Here is an 18,050-nt window from a genome sequence, read left to right on the forward strand (position 1 = left end):
GTCCATGGCTGCTTCAATTCATCCTCGTGTCTATAACTCTCCGGCCGTCTGCTCTAGTGTCTGCACCGCGACAATTGTCTGCGAGTCGTCTGATGATAATTATTTAGAAGCACTGACTTGCCCCGGCCGCCGCTCGGCCTCGACCGCCCGGCGCCCTCCTTTGCCTTGGCACCACTTTTACATACTTTGTGTTTATCCTTTGCTACTCCGCTTACACCCAGCATGCTCTTTACCCATGCCTCGAGTAAAGTGGTCCTAGCATTTTCCAACTCCACTCCGCAATCCCGTCTACTTGTTTTATGTCCTGAATCCACTCAAGCATCAACGTCGTCGTCTGTTCCAGATCCTTGCGGTTCACCCTCTCGTTACATATCTTCTTCAAGCACTCGTTCTCCGTTGTCATTCGTAATATCAGCAATATTCCCACAAAGTTTTGCGTCCACGTAAATAGGTGTGGTACCAGGCGCTTCTTGTTCTTCGGCGGTGCGAGTATCAGTGGCCACAGGCACGCCGATTGTATTGCCAGAGCACAGCATATCTGGTCTTCTTCTGTCATGAGTTCGGGGAAATGCAGCGCCTTGTACACGAACGGCCTGTAGATCATGAACCGTGCATAGTAGAACTGCGTCCTCAGTTGCGCTGTCATGATGTCCAGATTGTCTCGGTGGTTGATCGGAACCGATCCTTGGTCCATTGAAAAGAGTGAATCCGTACCCTGTCTCCCCGCAGATCCCATGTTCGGGAATTCTGTCTTGTCATTGTCTGACCATTGCAGAGGTCGAGGGAGCAACGAGCGCCACGATTCCAGCTGTCGGGCCAATTCCTTGATTACGTGTACCGGTGGTCCACCGTAATCTTCGGACAATTCGGCCGTCACGTTGGATGCTACACCTTGTTAGCTTCTGCTTTGAGCTCCTTAGCCAAGACACTCACAGCAGTGTATTGACTCGTGTATCCGCGCGACCAGCCTGCGCAATGCTATCATCGCAAGGAAATGATATTGGAAATGTGACTTCTCGTCTGAGGGATTGCCGTAATTGCTTTCAGAGCCGTGGAAGTACGGAAGTGGGACCTGATCCTCCAAAGTATGGATCCCCGTCTGCGAAAGATCCAGTTCGAGATGATACATGCTGCTAGGTGTCAGTATCAGCGATATTTCAAGCACGTGAGCGGGATGTCTTACTCCTCGCTGAGCATACACGCCCAGTAGGCACGCTTGATGAGATCTGCTCGGGGAGTAGACCAGTCGATGGATTCACTAAAATACAGTCAGCTCGGGTGTACTATTCGGGAGGATTGTGATATATACCATTTGATCAGTATTTGGCAAGAAGTAGACGCTGCGACTGTAGCTCGCCAGAAATCCTGCACGACCGAGTCAGATCATCCGCCCACATCATTCGATTGAGAATCGGCTTACCATATGACGAGCGCAAGCTTCGTAATATGCGCTATGCTGTATGTTAGCATTGATAACCACAGAGACGGCAGCACTCACGACTCAAGAAGATGAATTTGCACGTTTTCGAGTGTGCATTGATGCATGATAAATCCCATGCGCCTCCTGGCCTCGTTGAAAAGATTCAGACCAGGTGGTCTTTCAGCTGTACCTCCACGTAGACCACTAGGATTACCTTCTATGATGCTGATTGGCGATCCATATACACCATCGATGGCGGTTTGACCGAGGGCCAGGACAAGCAGGACGAGACAGCCCTGAGGATCACAATCGGCAAATCCATTTCTCAGAACTGGCTCGAGAATGTCTTCGAGGAAAATTTGTCTGTCCAGGATCGGGAACAGAATATTGAAGGTACTGAAGTATGCATCGCTCATTCTCCTCACGTTCTCGGGTGTCAAGCCTATGAATCCGGCCCTCATTTCTCCCGTGCTGCTAGGCATCGGATATGTTCGCATATCAGTGTCCCAAGGAAGTGTCTTTGGATGCTTGTGTAGTTCGAGATGGATGAACCAAGGTGTTCCTTCCTGGAGCACGTACTGTAGATCCGAGGCCACGGCGATTCCAGAGTTCAGAATGTGTAAATATATCGATGGCCATAATAGAACTTTGTGTGCCACGGTCAGGTGTTGATAAGTGCGCAAAACGTCGGGAGGAAACGACGACTGGGACCCGAGTCGAGCCCCTAGTCGTACTTCACTATCAGATGATACATGTGATTCATTGGCGCTCAGGGTAGCGTTAACTCCTGGGGGACGTGATCCAGATTGTGGCACACTCCAATCAAGATTGCTTCCAGGAGTCGAGGGTTTCGATACATATAGGGTATCAAACTTGTTTTCGAGTCGTTGCAAAGTCTGCAGGATGTAGACCATGGTCTTGTCTTTTCTACATGCCGGCCCCTGTCAGAGATAACCCATCGCGTCATCCGAAAGTTGACTTACTTCGTAGGCTGCGGCTCTCGGTATACGCACTCAACACTGAGCCGTCTACAGAGGCCGCATTTGGGTCTTTGCTCATCACATTTGGACTTCCTAAATGACGGAGAAAAAGGGCATCAGTCCAAAATGGAAACAGGCGACGAGGAACTCGTAATTTCTTACCGACTTCGACAAGTTTGACATGCTTGGGCAGCGATTACGGCACGCTCTCGCCGCAAGGACATATCAGCCCTGTCATCGCCCTCGGCGTCCATGGGCAGAAGAGTCCCCTTGGTATGGATTATGCTTCGTAGCAGAGCCGCAGTGATCAGGCGGCTGAACAGAGAAAAAGATGGGTCTGATTAATGGGCGCACGACGTTGTGGTGGCCAGCGGCACGCGGCACGCTGTCTGTGGAAAAGGTTGCACTCGTTTACCACAGCCGATATGTTACCAATCTCCGAGATGACTTTTTCATGTAGGAACCGTCAGAACGAGCAACGGAAGATGGTCCGCCTAAGAGAGTCGACAGAGTTCACAGACTAGCCCGTTCACAGCAGCCTGTCCCAATCGCGTTTGTACAAGAGGCGTGGCTTTGGTGCAAACAAGATCACGTTCAGAGGGTGCTTTGCGAGTAAGAATGACGCACGCCAACAGTGCCCGATCAGGACAATGTACACTACCTTAGGGGTTAGCTTGAGCTTTGAATCGTGCGCTGCTCTCCCTGGACCATGTACCATGGCTAGTGCCGCTGCCGCTTATCTGCAAGTCTACAATAGACAGTCACACCTAAGAGGGCTGAGAAGATGGCATTCTTAGTTAAGCTCATGGCAATCTGAGAGGATTCTGTTCTTTGTCTCAATCTTCGGCCGACAAGACCCGAGGACAGTGAATTGAAGCTTGCGACATCGTATCGCACCGGCTGCCACGCTTCTTCCCCACCAAGCCGCATACCGGGTAAAGATAGCTCCCAGGCACAGCACATGGTACTCGACGCCTCTCGCGTAAATCCCCTGGTCTCGATTGGACCGACGAGCTCTTTTGTGAAAGCTGCGTATGAGCAACATCCTCGACTGCCTTGCGGCGGCCCCCGCATTGATGCCGATGCCCATGGCTCTGTCTCGAGACACCGAAGCTGAAGAGGCCAAGACCGATGATAGCTTGTCGCAACCGCCCAACCCTGCCCATCAATCGCCGGGCTCACGTCCTCCAGAAGGTCGCCATGCTGCTCGCCGGAGAAGTCTCGAGGTTGTGGCCGAGGCCCAAGGCGACGTGGACAACTTCGTGCGAGAACTCGACCAGAAGCGACGCCAGCTGGACGACCAGATCCACAAGTTCATTGCGCAGAAAGAGAGGGAATTCAGGCTATACGAACGCGAATTGCGCACGCGCTATCGCACGCCCGTCACGACCTCCTCCCAGACGTCTGGACGTGCCTCGCCCACCACTGCTGCTGACACGCCTGCAGATGCTGCTTCCACAAAGCGAGATACGGGAAGCACAAGTGACAAGGGCCACGAGCGCGAGAGCGAGCTTCTAGGCCTCTTTACCCCTGCGTACCTCCCCTTGCTGGAAAGCAGACCTGCAGGCCCCGAGCGATCTCCTTCGGCTCCGACCTTGAGTGATCCTGCCGAAGCTACAGCCATTGGCCCTGATCGACAGACTCTTCAGCGCGCCAACACCGATCCTGCTGGTGACAACAAATCTCACACGTCCAGGCTGGGCCTGGGTCCCCGGACTCCGTCGTCAGGCTCAGATCCAGGGAGAGGTCTTATATCCGCTCTGAAGTCACCCTCGGCTGGTCCAAGACTCTCCAACAAGAAGCGTGTGTCGCTCATCGTGGGCGATGAAGTCGTTGCTCCGAGCGACAATGTCTTTTTTAGTGCACATAAGGAACCCGAACAGCATCCGGATCTTGAACTTGGCGCCCAACACATTGACGCCCAGGCACCTGCACAAGTCGTGCGTGCAGAGGCACGCGAAGAAACAGCCCCAGAGCCGCCATCGTCAAACACGTCCGCTCCAGAAGTTCCACAACCATCTCCAGCCGGCCTTCAACCTGGAGGCTTGAGCCTTGGTTTCGCATCAGCGGCTCGTAGTCCTACCATCTTCAAAGAACCTTTGCAGACAAACACAAGTCCCGCAGGTGATCTCGAACTGACCTCGCCATTCTCCATGGATGAAGAATTCGACGATACTGGTTCTTCGGATATGTACACCATGCAGATAGAAGACATCGATGCAGATGTAGACTCAGGTCTAGATTCGGAGTCAACCCTGCGCGCAGCAAGTCCGGCTAGCCTTGGAGATGAAGATGTTTCCCCGGCCGGTCACTCACCCATCCCCGACCTCCCTATTGCAAGTCTGGGCACTTCGTCCTCATCTTCTGCCCAGCCAATCTCGCCCGGCTTTTCTCGACCTTCTGTGCGCGACGATCCTCAATTAGATCTTAGCAGCCCGATGCCAGAAGAAATGCCAGCTCAAGGGTCATTGTACGGATCGTTTTCACGTCCGAGTTATAGCAAGCAGCAGACTAGTGGCAGCTTAGGAGAATCCTTCATGCAGAGGAATGCCGAGAAATTAATGCGACGCAGACAATCGAATCAGCGACCCTAAAGAGATATGAATCCGTCCAGTATGATTAGCAGACTATACCCATGTAATAACCAGCGAGCACCGCTCCGTTTTGTCAACACAAAATGTTCTTGTTCTAGCAGTCTTTTACCATTACCATTTCTATATGCATATGCTGACTTACGAATCTATTTCAATTCCATTGACCCTTTGTGAATAATCAGATACTCTGGCTGCTTCCACGTGAGACCATCGTTAGGATACAACTCTTAGTGAAGGATATGTGATTACTTGAACTTCGCACAAGTTTGCTATATCTCACCATAGAACGCCCCAAGCATGCTTTATGAGTACTTTCGGCGCAGTGAATTTGAGTGGTAACATATGTTTGGGGTCTATCGCCGTTTCCTTTACAACCTCCGGCCCTCATACCTCCGGTCCAAGAGGATCATCTGAAGCAGCCAGATTGCACTGTCTGAATATACGGACCTCCTCAGGCTTGAAGGAGCCTGTTACACTGTGAAGCACTCCTCGATTATTGAAGAGCGCAAGGTCACCTTCATCCCAGTTGATCGCGTAAACCAGCTCGGGAGCGATTCCAGGCCTTTGAAGCCTGTGGACGATGTCTCGGACCTCCTTGAGATCGCTGATGACAGTGCCGTCGGCAAGGTGGAGCTTTTCGACTGCAGAAGGATGAACCTGCAAAGCAAGGCGCCCAGTCACAGGATTACGCCAACACATGGGATAGATCTTGATCTTCTCCTCGTCGATTGGGGGCAGCTCTTCCCGGGAGAGCTCGAGGCCGTCTGAAACGAGTCCCAGACCATCGCTCCTTGATCTTGCAGGACTCATCCAGATGTACGGGTGTGCGGCATACTGTACTTTGGTCGTCCGGGCAAACTCTTTGTCTTCGTCGGAGAGCAGGTCGTATGTGCGATATGAGCTTACGAAGGCGGTGGATCCACGAGGGACTCTCATCTCGTCGTTGCTTCCATCGTCGTAACGCAGAGTTTGGTATTCGGTCTTTGGCACACTGACAGCCATGAGACTGGTGACTCTGGGTGGGGATAAATCATACAAAGCTGCGTCAATGTGCCAGCGGTAGAACCTTGTTGCTTCTCTGTCATCGGCCTCGCTGATTGGTGTCTTGTGGAAGGTCTTGTGGTGGGGGTGCTTGAGTGTAATATTCTTCAGTCCTTCAAACTCAGCAACAGGCCCATTTCCGATGACTTGCACCTGAGGCTGATGTGGGATCGTCTTGAGGTCAGGATGAAGCACAGATCTTTTGGCATCAATCGTCTTTCCGTGTCCATATGAGCCGGCAGAAGGATCGAACTTTTGTGTCAACTCGAATTGAGCTTTTGGAGAGAGTGATTGTTGGTTCTTGAAAAGAACTACACTGTTCTCGTAAAGAGCATTCTTGATGATCTCAAAGTCTTGTTCTAATGAACGGTACGGTGTCAGCTCGCTGTGTTCGGATGGAGCGAAGTAAGAAGTATTTACCTGTCAGATTCTCCAAATTTGCTCCTCTGATCTCGGCACCGAAATCGATCTTGGATCCTTTTGGTGGTTGGATCCTGTGTACTGAGATATTGTTGATCTTGACTGCCATTGTGGCATATAACGTGGATAGACAAGTCTTTGGGTTAAGTGTTCGTGGTAGAGAAATTCTTGAGGGAATGCTGTGCAAAGTAGATAGAAGTACTCGAGACATGAGTGATGTTTATATACCTTAAGTGCGAAGTGCTTGAGCATGGTCAAGTTATGTTCGCCATCCTCACGACTCGGAAACCCCCGAAGCGGCCACGATGCGCTTACCTTTGGCCTGCTTTACGTTGTTGCGAGTCTTCTTCCGACATCAGTAGCATTGCTTGAAGATACTGTGCCGATTGCCTATTATTCCTTCGACCGGCCGCGACCGCAGTCCGGAGCATGCCGCGCGGACAGTCGAGCAGCGCAAGAGCGAAGTCGGTTGTCACAAAATGGGACGTGCACGAGATAAGAGACGATGCCGTGGAGAAACTGCTTTCTGAGGACCATCTAATCTATGGTTTCAACACTGAAGGAAGACTTCTAGACGCGTTCTCTGTCCTGCTTCTGAGAGCTTTCGTCTAATCCTCTTCTATCCATTTGCCCGGCGTGTAAAGCTATCTATGCAGTGAAACATATTGAGGGAACTCAAGCTGCAGCACAGAGAGAGAGAGAGAGAGAGAGAGAGAGAGAGAGCCCGCAAAAGTGTAGATGCGGGTAGCTTGTAAGTACATAGATTGGTATGCAGGAGACCGGTGACACGATTGCGCCAGAAGGAGGTCCGGCGCCCAGACGTAATATTCTGACCCTTCGAGATCAGAAGCCATCGGTGTTGTTCGTTCCAGGATCAGCTGTCCTGATGTCAAACGACGGAAACCGACAGCACGATCTCTATTCAATTGGGCCAACTCCGATGGCGCGGACCAGAATGCCTCTCAAGCATCATTTTCAATGAGCAGACGACTGAAGCGATCAGGATTATCGAGGGAGATGACCATCCGATGTGTTTACGGAGGCACTGGGCAAATGTACGGCCATCACAGCGTGGGCCATGTAGACCATCGAGGCGCCTTCACAACTTGTCCAGAAGCTTTCGTTTTCTTCTTTCGATGAGCTCGGCCTCGACTTCTTCCGCAGTTGGGAGAGTCCATGCGACACCATCTCCAGAGTCTCCAGGCAAAGGTTCCCAGTCAACGTCGTTGGCCTCTTGGTTCTCCATGATATGCGCAAATGCTTCCTTCTCTTTCTGTGCCTCGTAGGCCAGTAGCGTGCCATCCTCCTCATCTAGATTGTAGCCGTAGTAGGAAGCATCAACTTTTTGACGAAGATCCGAGCGTGTCTCCAGAGCCTTTTCATCTTGGGGCTTGACCTTTGCGGCCTCGAACAGCTCTTTGACTCCCGGCAACTCCTTTGCTCTCCCAAAGTAGCGATATCCTTTTCCTCCTCCTTGGATCTCCCGACCCTCCTCATCGACCACACGTCCACCGCCTCGCATATAGTTTGGTCCTCCAAGCTCGCGAATCCGCATCTCCCATTGCCATTTCTCTTTGAAAAGTTTGTTGAGTTCGTCGTTGATGTCGCGGATTTGGAAGTCTGAGAGTGAAAGGTCCTGGATTTTGGACACTTTGCGCGAGATTTCCTTCAGCACCTGACCGCGCCAGCGCTCACACGTCGGTACGGATTCTTGCTGTGATATGGCCTTTGGTCGTCGTGTACGGGTTGTGTCAAGAATGCCCAGGTCCGCCGCTTGCTGGGCCCTCCATCGGAAGAGCGTACTTTGCGCCTTTTCAGCATTGCGAGCCTATGCATGTTAGCAATTTGGACGTAAGTCCGAATTTCTGACAACGTGTACTCACCATGTTGGTGGTGCGTGTTATTGATGATGGTTCGTCCGAAGAATCGTGCAACTTTCGATTGACCAAGCGTGCTCACCTGGGACTTCCGGCGCGTCTCCGCGTGACTAGCTCCAGTGGCAAGATTATATGATCTGTCACCAAACATGAGTGTGCAATACCGTCGCAGTGGTTTAGTGGTAAAATTCGTGCTTGCCATGCACGAGCCCCGTGTTCGATTCACGGCTGCGACAATGTTTTATTCCCAGTCGGGCCAAATGTTCTTTTGTCATCCTCGTCCTCACTGTGATGCTGTGCAAAGCTGCAGTTCTTGAGTCTGAACTGTCATTGATGACGAAGATCCCAACGCACTGCTGTCAAGGTGGCGCTAGCTTGCGATCGCACAAGTCAGTGTCAGCTGACTGACACGAAACCCATAACTCAACAACGAGTTCTTTGCCCTTCACCACAAAGCTGTGAAGGTCCAGTACGAGCGAGCTTCAACTTGTCTTCACGTCTCAAAAGGGTCTCACAATTCATGATCGTTTGTTTGGTGGGGTCGGCGCTGGGCTTTGCAGGTGCCGATCGCTCATGTTTTTCGACGCCTACCTGTCTGGTCAAGTCTCCGTAGCATAGGAGGCCACAGTGTTCCACGCCGGAGATGACCGATATTCTGCACTCATCTATCTCCCTTATCAAGGTGCATGCGAGTCTTATCTTTCCGATCTATGGTTCTGTATCGCTTACCCGAGCCCACACGGTTTAACATCACTGTATCGCTAGAAATCGCACAGTCCACGGACCGCAAAGGGCTCCCGCGCCGTTGACCACGCGACAGGGCGTCCGCCTCCAAGTTATCGACCTGCCAAAAGTCAAACCGCAAATATCGTTAATGATAAGCGTGCCAAGGTTTTGGTTTTTCTAGCCGTGCCAGTGGTATATAAGAAGAAGAGTGTGGCCAGAGGTAGGTGCGATTTGATCTGCTCAAGTCAATCGCTTCCCTGATATTCTATCTGCAATGTCTCCCTCATTCTTGAAGCTTTTCGCTGCCACTTCTTTGGTTGCTGCCAGTCTCACTGGAGCTGCTCCTCTGGACCAACTTCAAGAGAGATCGGCTAAGAACCAGACCCAACCTAAGAACAAGGTGATCTTGGACAATGACTGGGGCGTCGCTGGATTCATTCCCTACCTCATGGCTCTAGATGCAGGTTGGGAAGTTCTTGGTCTTGTGTCCGATACTGCCAATTCATGGGCAGAACAATGTGGATTGTAAATATTGTCACTTCAGACAACAGAGAGTGGATTCGGGTGCTAATCAGGTGCTGTGTAGGCACGCACTAGCCACTCTCGAGGTTGGCAACCTGTCATGTATTCCCGTTCATAAAGGTGCAGACTATCCTCTCTTGAACACCCCTGAGCTCTTCCAAACTGTAAGTTCTATTCTGTCCTCCTTCGCAGCATTCAGATCGCATTATTGTACATAAGATGATGCGGAGCTATATGACTGAACGGTCATTCATCGTTTCAATGCCCTAGTCTCTGCCATTTCTGCGTCTTCGTCTATTTTGTTTTCCCATGTATCCAACAACTTTACTGACAATATCTCCAATCGTAGTGGGAGATGGTCCATGGAAAGCTTGCATGGGAAGGAGCATTCGCACCTGAGAACCTCACCAACGAAGCATTGGGAAATGATCCCACTTCTGGAGACCCAGGCCGCGTGTCGAAGGCTGCCCTGTACGAAGGCTACCCCAACACCACGTATGCCTCCAAGGACGCTGCCTGGTTCATGATCCAGCAAGTCCGCAAGTACCCTGGCCAGGTTTCGATTTACTCGGCCGGTGCTTTGACCAACATTGCTCTGGCTATCCGCATGGATCCCGACTTTGCAAAGAATGCTAAGGAACTTGTTATCATGGTAAGATTGAAAGTTCACCATTTCCGTATCTTGCTGACCATTGTTTTCAGGGAGGATACATCGACGGTAACCTTCTGCAAGTCACTGGAAGTATCATGCAAGCCGATTGGAATTCTGATGTAAGACATTCGATCAAAGCCATATCTCCGGGTCAGACACTGACAGCATGGTAGATCAACTTGATGATCGACCCAGAGGGTACCAAGATTGCGCTCACTGCTCCCTTCCCCAACATCAGTAAGTCCGCCATGAATCGACCTCTCTCGCGTAGTGCTGAGCACTACTACATCGAGACCGTGCTTTTACGCATCTTCAGAAGTTGAGCATGTCCGCTGACTGAGAGAACAGCTATCGCTGGCAACGTCGCCAACCAGGTCTCCGTCACCCAGGAGTATCTTGACGATATCTACAAGGTCAAGAACCCCTACTCCTCTTTGATGCACAAGTACTACGGTACCATCTTCCCTCTCTGTGAGTTCAGTGATACATCTGGTCTATGCCAAAGCACTAACAACGTCTAGGGGATGAGACTGCCGCTGCAATTATGTTGGACCCTACCATTATCAAGAACACCACGAGCTGTAAGCGAACACTTTGCTCCATTCTACGACCACGCGCTAACCACGATACAGTCTATCTCGATGTTGATACTGCTCCTTCCAGCCCAACTTATGGCAACATTCACGCTTACCAAGAGGCACTGAAGCCTGTTGCACAGAACCTTCAAAAGGTCAACATGGTTGTGTCAGTGGACGGAAACAGACTCAAGAAGTGGGTCAAGAGAGCGGTGCAATACCCCAAGACCTGTGCCGATCTTTGAGGACTGTGTTCAGTATGAGTCACTGCCCTGGTATACAATATTAGGGCAACAAAAAAAAAGTCCTTTCTTGATGATGATTTATCTGTTCAATACGTGGCCCGGTCAATCGCCAAGTGATCCGAAGTATAAGCATGTCCGCCGTCCCGTGCAGTGATGTCGTTGTGAGTGCGCTGCAGATAGGAGATTCAGACCGGTATACAAGCCTGTCGCGTTTGGAGTTTCCCAACTGGAGATCTGAGATGGAGGGGATTACGTGTGTCGTGCAACTGGAAAGTCGAAAGTCGAGGGACAGGTTCGAGAACGAGGGATGGTCGTGGCACGCCGTTCAACCCCACAGTTTGTGGAAGTTGACAAAAGCTGGTAACTCTGACATCCATCTCCACGCTCCAGCCTCCGAGCTGCTGCTTCTTCGACCCCTTCATTTCTCAGTACATATTCTTTGTGCTCTCTCCTGCATCAAGGCCATCTGCATCTGCATTTGCATCCGCATAGCATCCACCCGACGCCGTCCCCTCGTCTTCATCCTCTCCTCGTGGCGGCTTTACCACGCCGTCACCCGTTTTCTTGGCTCGTTAATTCCCCTGACGACCTTCGTTCATACCTTTCTCATCAGCGCTCGCATCATTGCTTCCCACTCTGTCCTAACCTCTAGATCCACTGCCGCATCTTTGCCCTCTATCATAGGAGCCAGAGCTCTCCCATCCAACGTCCTGACACGCTGTCCTCATCACCGCTCTCGATTCTCCAAACTCGCCCACTTGATCGGCTGCCTCGAGTCTACAGAGCCTCACGTAACGAACACCAGCAACAGCCAGCTAGTCTGGACGCTTCGTTGCCCCTCGGTTTCTGGTAAACCAGTCCGTCGCCGCAAAACATCGCTGTGTGCACATCGTCATGGCCCACTCCACGCGCCCCGAGCACAAGATCAATCTTGACAACCTGCCACAAGTCAACTTCCAGTCCCGCTCCGCCTCGTCCACAACAGCCAATTCACCCAACGAGGCTCCTTCTGGCTCGGGCTTGAGATACCCTCTAGGTAACAGCTTGGCTACCGCGGGTGCCATTGGTCTGGTAAATCGATCTGGAGCTGGATCTCCTTCCAAAGAATATGGTAGTCGTCTGTTCAGCAAAAGGTATGTCCCCTCCATGTTCCTAGACGGAAGTTGCAGTGGCTGACACAGGCGCGAAGAGCACGAGAGATCCAAGCTCAAGAGGGTGTAAGTCCTCAAATCTGGGGCCCTCCTACTTCAGGCAGTGGTCACTCCACCCCTCTACGCGAGATAATCCCAGAATCGCCGAGTAGCGACAGCTTTCCAGACTTCGACCAGTCCGCCACCGACTTCTCCGCTGCCCCTGCTGCCGGTCGCCGCATGCGAGCGGGTACAGTACCCTCTCGATTCCCCCCTGTTGGTACTCTTGGGAATCAGTCGTCTCAGCCCTCGCTATTGCCCAAGACCTCACGTCCAACACCCTCCACTAGCCCTCTCCAGGCTACCATTGGTACACTTCCAGAGTCGAATACAGCCACAGCCTCCGCGATCAACCCCTCCCAGAAGTCGCTTCTCTCTCGTCTGAGAGCGGGTTCTATGCCCCAGCGACCCGCTCTTCTCAACAATACCCCCGGCGGTTTTGGACCACCGTACTTTTCTAACGGATGGACTTCTGGTCGAGAAAGGGCTTCTACGCTTCAGAGCATCCGCTCATCCGACGCGCCCTCCTCCCCGGTGTACTCTTCGCGCGACTCGTTCAATGACAACGATGTGAAGACCCTGGATTATCTCGGTCTTGTCGACACGCCCCAACCTGGAAGACCGCATCACTCTCACATGATCGGTGCTGGCCAGACAGGTATCCCTGGTCCGACCATCGCCGACCTCGCTGCTCTGAATGCTTATAACAGAAATGCAAATCGCTTCAGATCTTACTCAGTGAATGCAAAGGAAAAGTACGCTGACGACGACGAGGACGACTACGACGCCTATGGGAGCATATACGGCATCCCCTCTGGTGCAGACATCACTGCTGCACAGGCTCTGGCTGTGCAAGAGGCTGTCCGCCAACACAACCTTGAGGTTCAGGCCTTTACCAACTTGGCCAGTGCCAGTAGGCCTCGTGCCAGGACTGCAGGCGTACTCGACTCTCCTTCGTCTAGATTGCTTCGCAACTACATCCCCACCCCTTCGCGTCTGGACAACAGTATCTCCGCGTCCGACTTCCAAGAGCTTGAGGGTCTTGACTACAGCGGCCTGACCGATGCTGTGCAGCAGATGCACCTGGACCAGAAGCCGATGCTTGATGTCTCTGACGAAACTCTTCTCGAGAACCCGACACGTGCTCTCTGGCTCGGTAACATCCCGCCCTCGACCACCGTATCCTCGCTGAACGTCATATTTGGCAACTTCGGCTCTATAGAATCCACCAGAGTGCTCACCCACAAAAGTTGTGGCTTTGTGAACTACGAGACCTTGGAGAGCGCAATACAAGCGAAGTCTCAGCTTCACATGAAGGAAATATTCCCTGGCGCTGGTCCTATACGCATTGGCTACGCAAAGGTTCCCAGCAACACTGTCACTCCCGGCGCGCCAGGCTCCTTCCACTCTCCAAGTCCGGATCCTTTCGCTCGCGATACCCAGATTGGCAGCGCAGGTGATTCAGCTGGTCTCAAGCCAATCAACATCAATGCAGAGACTGCGGCTGCGGCCCTGCTCACACCAAACCTTCGTGATATGCGCAGTGAGATCTACGGTATCATCCAGGAACTGGGCGCAAACAAAGAGGAGCAGACACGGATCAACGCCAACGTCGAGCAAGCCATCAGCTATGACCTTTACCATTCTGAGCTTCCCAGTGTTCCAGAGCCGAGCCCTAATCGTGTCCACGATGCTCCACGCCTGCGTGAGATCAGAAAGCGCATTGACAACAACAGCTGCTCTCCTGCTGAGATCGAGAGCATCGCTATGGAGATGCTACCCGAGATTGCCGAACTTGCTTCCGACTATCTAGGCAACACGGTTGTACAGAAGTTGTTCGAGTACTGCTCGGAACCGGTCAAGGAGGCTATGTTACGCGAGATTGCTCCTCATCTTGCTGAGATTGGTGTCCATAAGAACGGCACTTGGGCTGCGCAGAAGATCATCGACGTGGCCAAGACACCTACGCAGATCAACTTGATCGTTGACGCATTGCGACCTTACACACTGGCGCTTTTCTTGGACCAATATGGTAACTACGTTATCCAGTGCTGTCTGCGTTTCCAGGCCCCAAACAATGATTTCATATTTGACGCTATGCTTCAGAGACTCTGGGAGGTCGCTCAGGGTAGATTTGGTGCTCGCGCCATGAGAGCTTGTCTTGAGAGCCACTTTGCTTCGAGAGACCAACAAAGAATGTTGGCTTCTGCTATTGCACTTCATAGTGTACAGCTTGCAACCAACACTAACGGCGCTTTGCTTTTGACCTGGTTCCTGGATACTTGCACTTTCCCGCGCCGCCGATCTGTGCTCGCTCCGAGGCTCATCCCGCATTTGGTTCATTTGTGCACACACAAGGTCGCATACCTGACTGTGCTCAAGATCATCAACCAGAGAAGTGAAGCAGATGCTCGCGAAGCAGTTCTTCGTGCATTGTTCTTCTCACCCAATGACGCTGTTCTCCAAGACGTCCTCAGTGATTCGGCTTGTGGAGCGACGTTCATCTTCAAAGTGCTCACGACTCCCTTCCTGGATGAGAAGATGCGTCCAGAGGTCTTGGAAAACGTTCGTAATGTATTGCTTCGCCTCAAGGCACAACCACAGCAAGGCTACAAGAGATTGATGGATGAGGTTGGTCTTTCGACCCGTCATGGCGGTGCATCAGCCAGCCGTGATGCTAGTCAAACTAGATCCTCTTCTCGAGGCCCTGGCGCCAACGGTCATATGACACATCTCGACAACCAAGGTGTCTATGGTCGTCAAGGGTACGGAGGTATGGTGCCCCAACAACCGCTTGAACATATGATGGGTCCAGCTCTGCAAAGGACTGCCAGCATAGATTCCAATGCGTTCGATCCATATGGTAATTCAGGCATGATGACTCCAGCCTACACCCACAGCCCGGCGATGTCAAACATCTCTCCGGTCACGCCTCAGCAAATCCAGTACCAACAGGCCATGCTCGCTCAACAGCACGCCGCGGCCCAACGTCCCGGCGGATTTTACCCTCCGATGAATGGTTTCGGATCTGCGGGTCCTCAGATGATGGACCCCTATGGAAGAGGAAGCCTCAATGGCTCACCAATCGCAGCTCCTGGCGCACACCCGCAAAACGGCTACGCCCCACCTGGCTTCAGTCCTAACGTGGGCACTGGTGCATATCAGTATCCTGTGGGTTACTATCCTCCACAGCAAGGCCAGGTTGGTGGCGGTGGGCAACGCAGAGGACGTGTGAGTAAAGCTGCCTCATTTGTGACGAATACGTACTGATGAGAGACAGAGATGATTCGATGATTGATCTAAGACGATTTGTTCTTGTCAAGCGCTGGCTGTTTGACAAAATAGAAACCAAGTAAGCTTCGCTGTACGAAAATTAGGAGGGGGCGTCAGTGTTTGGGCGGAAAAGCGATGGCGACCGGGTCTTGAACATAGCTAGTGACGAGCCTCATTCATTATGCATATTGTCTTTCTACTCTAGGAGATGCTTTTCACATTTGCAGCTATTTACCTTATGCGTGACGCTCGCGGGCTGCGATGCGAGTTCCTGACTTAGGTGCTCCATGACCGCAGTCTTCTTCACTTGGGCGCGAATACCTCTGCTTATTTTCGATGCGAATGAATGAGAACCTAGAAAGGCGAAGTATTCCGAACAGACGATGCTTTGCTCATGGCACATGTTAGAAAATATGGTGATGTCATGCAAGACGGATTCCAGAGGCTAGAGCTGCGTTTGCGCATGGAAGCTGCTTGTGTTGTCGGTCTTTTAATTTGACAGCACTTGTACAACCACCACGACATCCCAACATGGCTTCTAACAGCATCTGCAATGGCTGCGTCCGCGCATTGAGACAGACCCCTCCCCGACAGATTACCGTAAGGCTGCCTCGGCCGCATCAGATCAGGCAGACTCTGACACACGCATCGCAGGGTCGAATCGTGCACAATCGCCTCTCCACCCGGGGCCAATTCTTGGGCCGTACTTTTGCGACGACTGTCAGTCGCTTCGAAGCAGGAAACAGCCAGGACGCCACGGACGCGTCGGCCATGCAGAAACTCGCACAGCGCATGCGAGCACAGAAGCAGATGAAGGCGGCCACGGAACCCTACGTCGCCTACGGCGCAACCGAGGACCTGTTTCGTGCATGTGCTCGCGCCGGAGAATACAGTATGCCCACGGTTGCCGAAGGCGAAGAGCCCTTGAGGTCCGCGAAGGGCGAGGACCTCGGTGTTGGCTCGGGCTGGTGGTATGAAGGTATGACTCTCTTGTCCCAGCATTTGCACAAGACGACCGACTGATCGGATTCAACAGAGCTCGGTCTGCCCCCGACATTCAGCACCTGGGGTCAAATTACCTTCCTGCACATGTATCTCGTTACTGTACGCTTGAGGATGTTTCCTCAAGAACATGCCCACCATTGGCATCAGAACTTGCTCGACCACTACTTCTATGCCGCCGAGGACCGCATGGCAGCCCTGCACAATATCTCCGCTCGTAGTACGCGCAATAAGTACCTGAAAGATCTCTTTGTGCAATGGCGCGGCGTGCTTGCTGCTTACGACGAGGGCCTGGCCAAGGGAGACGCCGTCCTAGCTTCTGCTGTTTGGAGAAACGTCTTTGGTGGTGATGAGAACGCCGATGCTGCCGCTGTTGCGAGTGTCGTCAGCTACATGAGGAAGAATCTTCGAAATCTCGACATGATTCATGACTCTGAGGTTGCCAGTGGAGAAATTACCTTCTCCGACCCTACCAAGGAGGCTTCCATGGTGGAGCGCGAGTCTAAGGCCATGAAGCAACCGGTTCCAGAGCCTGCACCGGTCGCTGTCCAAACCTGAGCGTCATTGGGGAATGTGTTTCTCCCAGGCATCGACAAACTATCAATTTATGTATACCAAACTTGTACTTTTATATTCCAATTCAAGCATCATCGAACACGGCTTATTTCAGATATACTCTTGGACAAGATCTTGGATTTCTACGCCTGTTGCCAGAGTTGTCTTGATTGTCTGGACCCGGCACGGCAGATCGTATGCAAATTGTACGCTCAACATCTTGATGGTCGGAGGATTTGGTCTTTAAGTTTGGGCGTTCCCGTTTGAGGACGCAAGCCACACTGACGCTGTTTTGAGGCTCTGCCCAATTCCTTTTGTGCTCCAATCTTGGAACGGGACTGGTTTCTACAATTCTACGGTTGAGAACTGTCGATGCACATTTGCTTACCATTGCAGTCTTCTCAGGTCGGGCTGTCAACACGGAACTAGTACCCATTTTCGTTTCAAGACGTCTTCCAAATTTCGCGCCTGCTGGAGCACACGATATTGATACACTGTTTTCGTGATCATCAGGATCCTGAGCACATATGGTCATCCAGTACAAGAAATGCTCCGAGGGCAAGCTAGTCTAACGGCGCGTCCCTATTTGCTCTACCATGACCATCGTCAAAAGGCGATAGCGTTTGGATACATGGCGTCATCCTTGACCTCCATCATTACGAGTCGAGAGAAATTTAGGTAGGAATCTGTATCATCCCGAAGGACCCGGAGCTGTAGGCTTTGATCAAATAGGTTAAGGTGCCCAGCTCACATGTACGAATCTGTATACTCTGTTCTCCAATTATCGACCACAGATTCTTGACTCAGTTGCAATGGCTGAGAATCCTGGAGACGGCATAATCAGAACAGCCAGTGGTCGTCAGACTTACGCTCCGGACGGTCTACTCTCCGCAGGTCACCACACACCCTTCTACACTGAACAGCAAGCACAACACCAAAGCAGAGCCGCTAGCATTTCTGGAACCACTACCGCCCATT

At 52.0% G+C, this 18,050-nt stretch overlaps 7 protein-coding genes across 7 annotated transcripts; 4 read left to right on the plus strand and 3 right to left on the minus strand.

Moving 5' to 3' along the window:
- AUEXF2481DRAFT_623196 (uncharacterized protein) lies at positions 1-3,072 on the minus strand. Its single transcript, XM_013490136.1, has 9 exons — positions 3,062-3,072; positions 2,563-3,004; positions 2,404-2,493; positions 1,499-2,347; positions 1,421-1,451; positions 1,310-1,365; positions 1,184-1,258; positions 934-1,130; positions 1-885 (listed from the first exon to the last, which is right to left on the minus strand). Exons 2-9 carry the CDS (start codon positions 2,652-2,654, stop codon positions 230-232), a joined length of 2,046 nt encoding a protein of 681 aa, XP_013345590.1. The 5' UTR covers positions 2,655-3,004; positions 3,062-3,072; the 3' UTR covers positions 1-229.
- Positions 3,073-3,434: 362 nt separating this feature from the next.
- On the plus strand, positions 3,435-4,994 carry AUEXF2481DRAFT_28078 (uncharacterized protein; the record flags this gene model as incomplete). Its single annotated transcript, XM_013489879.1, has 1 exon — positions 3,435-4,994. The coding sequence occupies one exon, from the start codon at positions 3,435-3,437 to the stop codon at positions 4,992-4,994; it is 1,560 nt and encodes a 519-aa protein (XP_013345333.1).
- A 384-nt stretch (positions 4,995-5,378) lies between these two features.
- Positions 5,379-6,564, minus strand: AUEXF2481DRAFT_46518 (uncharacterized protein; the record flags this gene model as incomplete). Its single annotated transcript, XM_013489998.1, has 2 exons — positions 5,379-6,394; positions 6,456-6,564. 2 exons carry the CDS (start codon positions 6,562-6,564, stop codon positions 5,379-5,381), a joined length of 1,125 nt encoding a protein of 374 aa, XP_013345452.1.
- Positions 6,565-7,554: 990 nt separating this feature from the next.
- Positions 7,555-8,341, minus strand: AUEXF2481DRAFT_28080 (uncharacterized protein; the record flags this gene model as incomplete). Its single annotated transcript, XM_013489880.1, has 2 exons — positions 7,555-8,283; positions 8,339-8,341. 2 exons carry the CDS (start codon positions 8,339-8,341, stop codon positions 7,555-7,557), a joined length of 732 nt encoding a protein of 243 aa, XP_013345334.1.
- A 991-nt stretch (positions 8,342-9,332) lies between these two features.
- Positions 9,333-11,052, plus strand: AUEXF2481DRAFT_3640 (uncharacterized protein; the record flags this gene model as incomplete). The annotated part of the gene is made up of 8 exons (XM_013489795.1): positions 9,333-9,583; positions 9,645-9,744; positions 9,930-10,232; positions 10,283-10,351; positions 10,406-10,469; positions 10,581-10,703; positions 10,754-10,813; positions 10,865-11,052. The coding sequence occupies 8 exons, from the start codon at positions 9,333-9,335 to the stop codon at positions 11,050-11,052; spliced, it is 1,158 nt and encodes a 385-aa protein (XP_013345249.1).
- A 397-nt stretch (positions 11,053-11,449) lies between these two features.
- Positions 11,450-15,727, plus strand: AUEXF2481DRAFT_38363 (uncharacterized protein). The gene is made up of 3 exons (XM_013489955.1): positions 11,450-12,185; positions 12,242-15,473; positions 15,523-15,727. Exons 1-3 carry the CDS (start codon positions 11,947-11,949, stop codon positions 15,526-15,528), a joined length of 3,477 nt encoding a protein of 1,158 aa, XP_013345409.1. The 5' UTR covers positions 11,450-11,946; the 3' UTR covers positions 15,529-15,727.
- Positions 15,728-16,032: 305 nt separating this feature from the next.
- On the plus strand, positions 16,033-17,249 carry AUEXF2481DRAFT_38364 (uncharacterized protein). Its single transcript, XM_013489956.1, has 2 exons — positions 16,033-16,494; positions 16,552-17,249. Exons 1-2 carry the CDS (start codon positions 16,047-16,049, stop codon positions 17,073-17,075), a joined length of 972 nt encoding a protein of 323 aa, XP_013345410.1. The 5' UTR covers positions 16,033-16,046; the 3' UTR covers positions 17,076-17,249.
- Positions 17,250-18,050: the final 801 nt, after the last annotated feature.

This window comes from Aureobasidium subglaciale (genome assembly GCF_000721755.1).
Source record: "Aureobasidium subglaciale EXF-2481 unplaced genomic scaffold scaffold_6, whole genome shotgun sequence".
Classification (NCBI taxonomy): Eukaryota; Fungi; Ascomycota; class Dothideomycetes; order Dothideales; family Saccotheciaceae; genus Aureobasidium; species Aureobasidium subglaciale.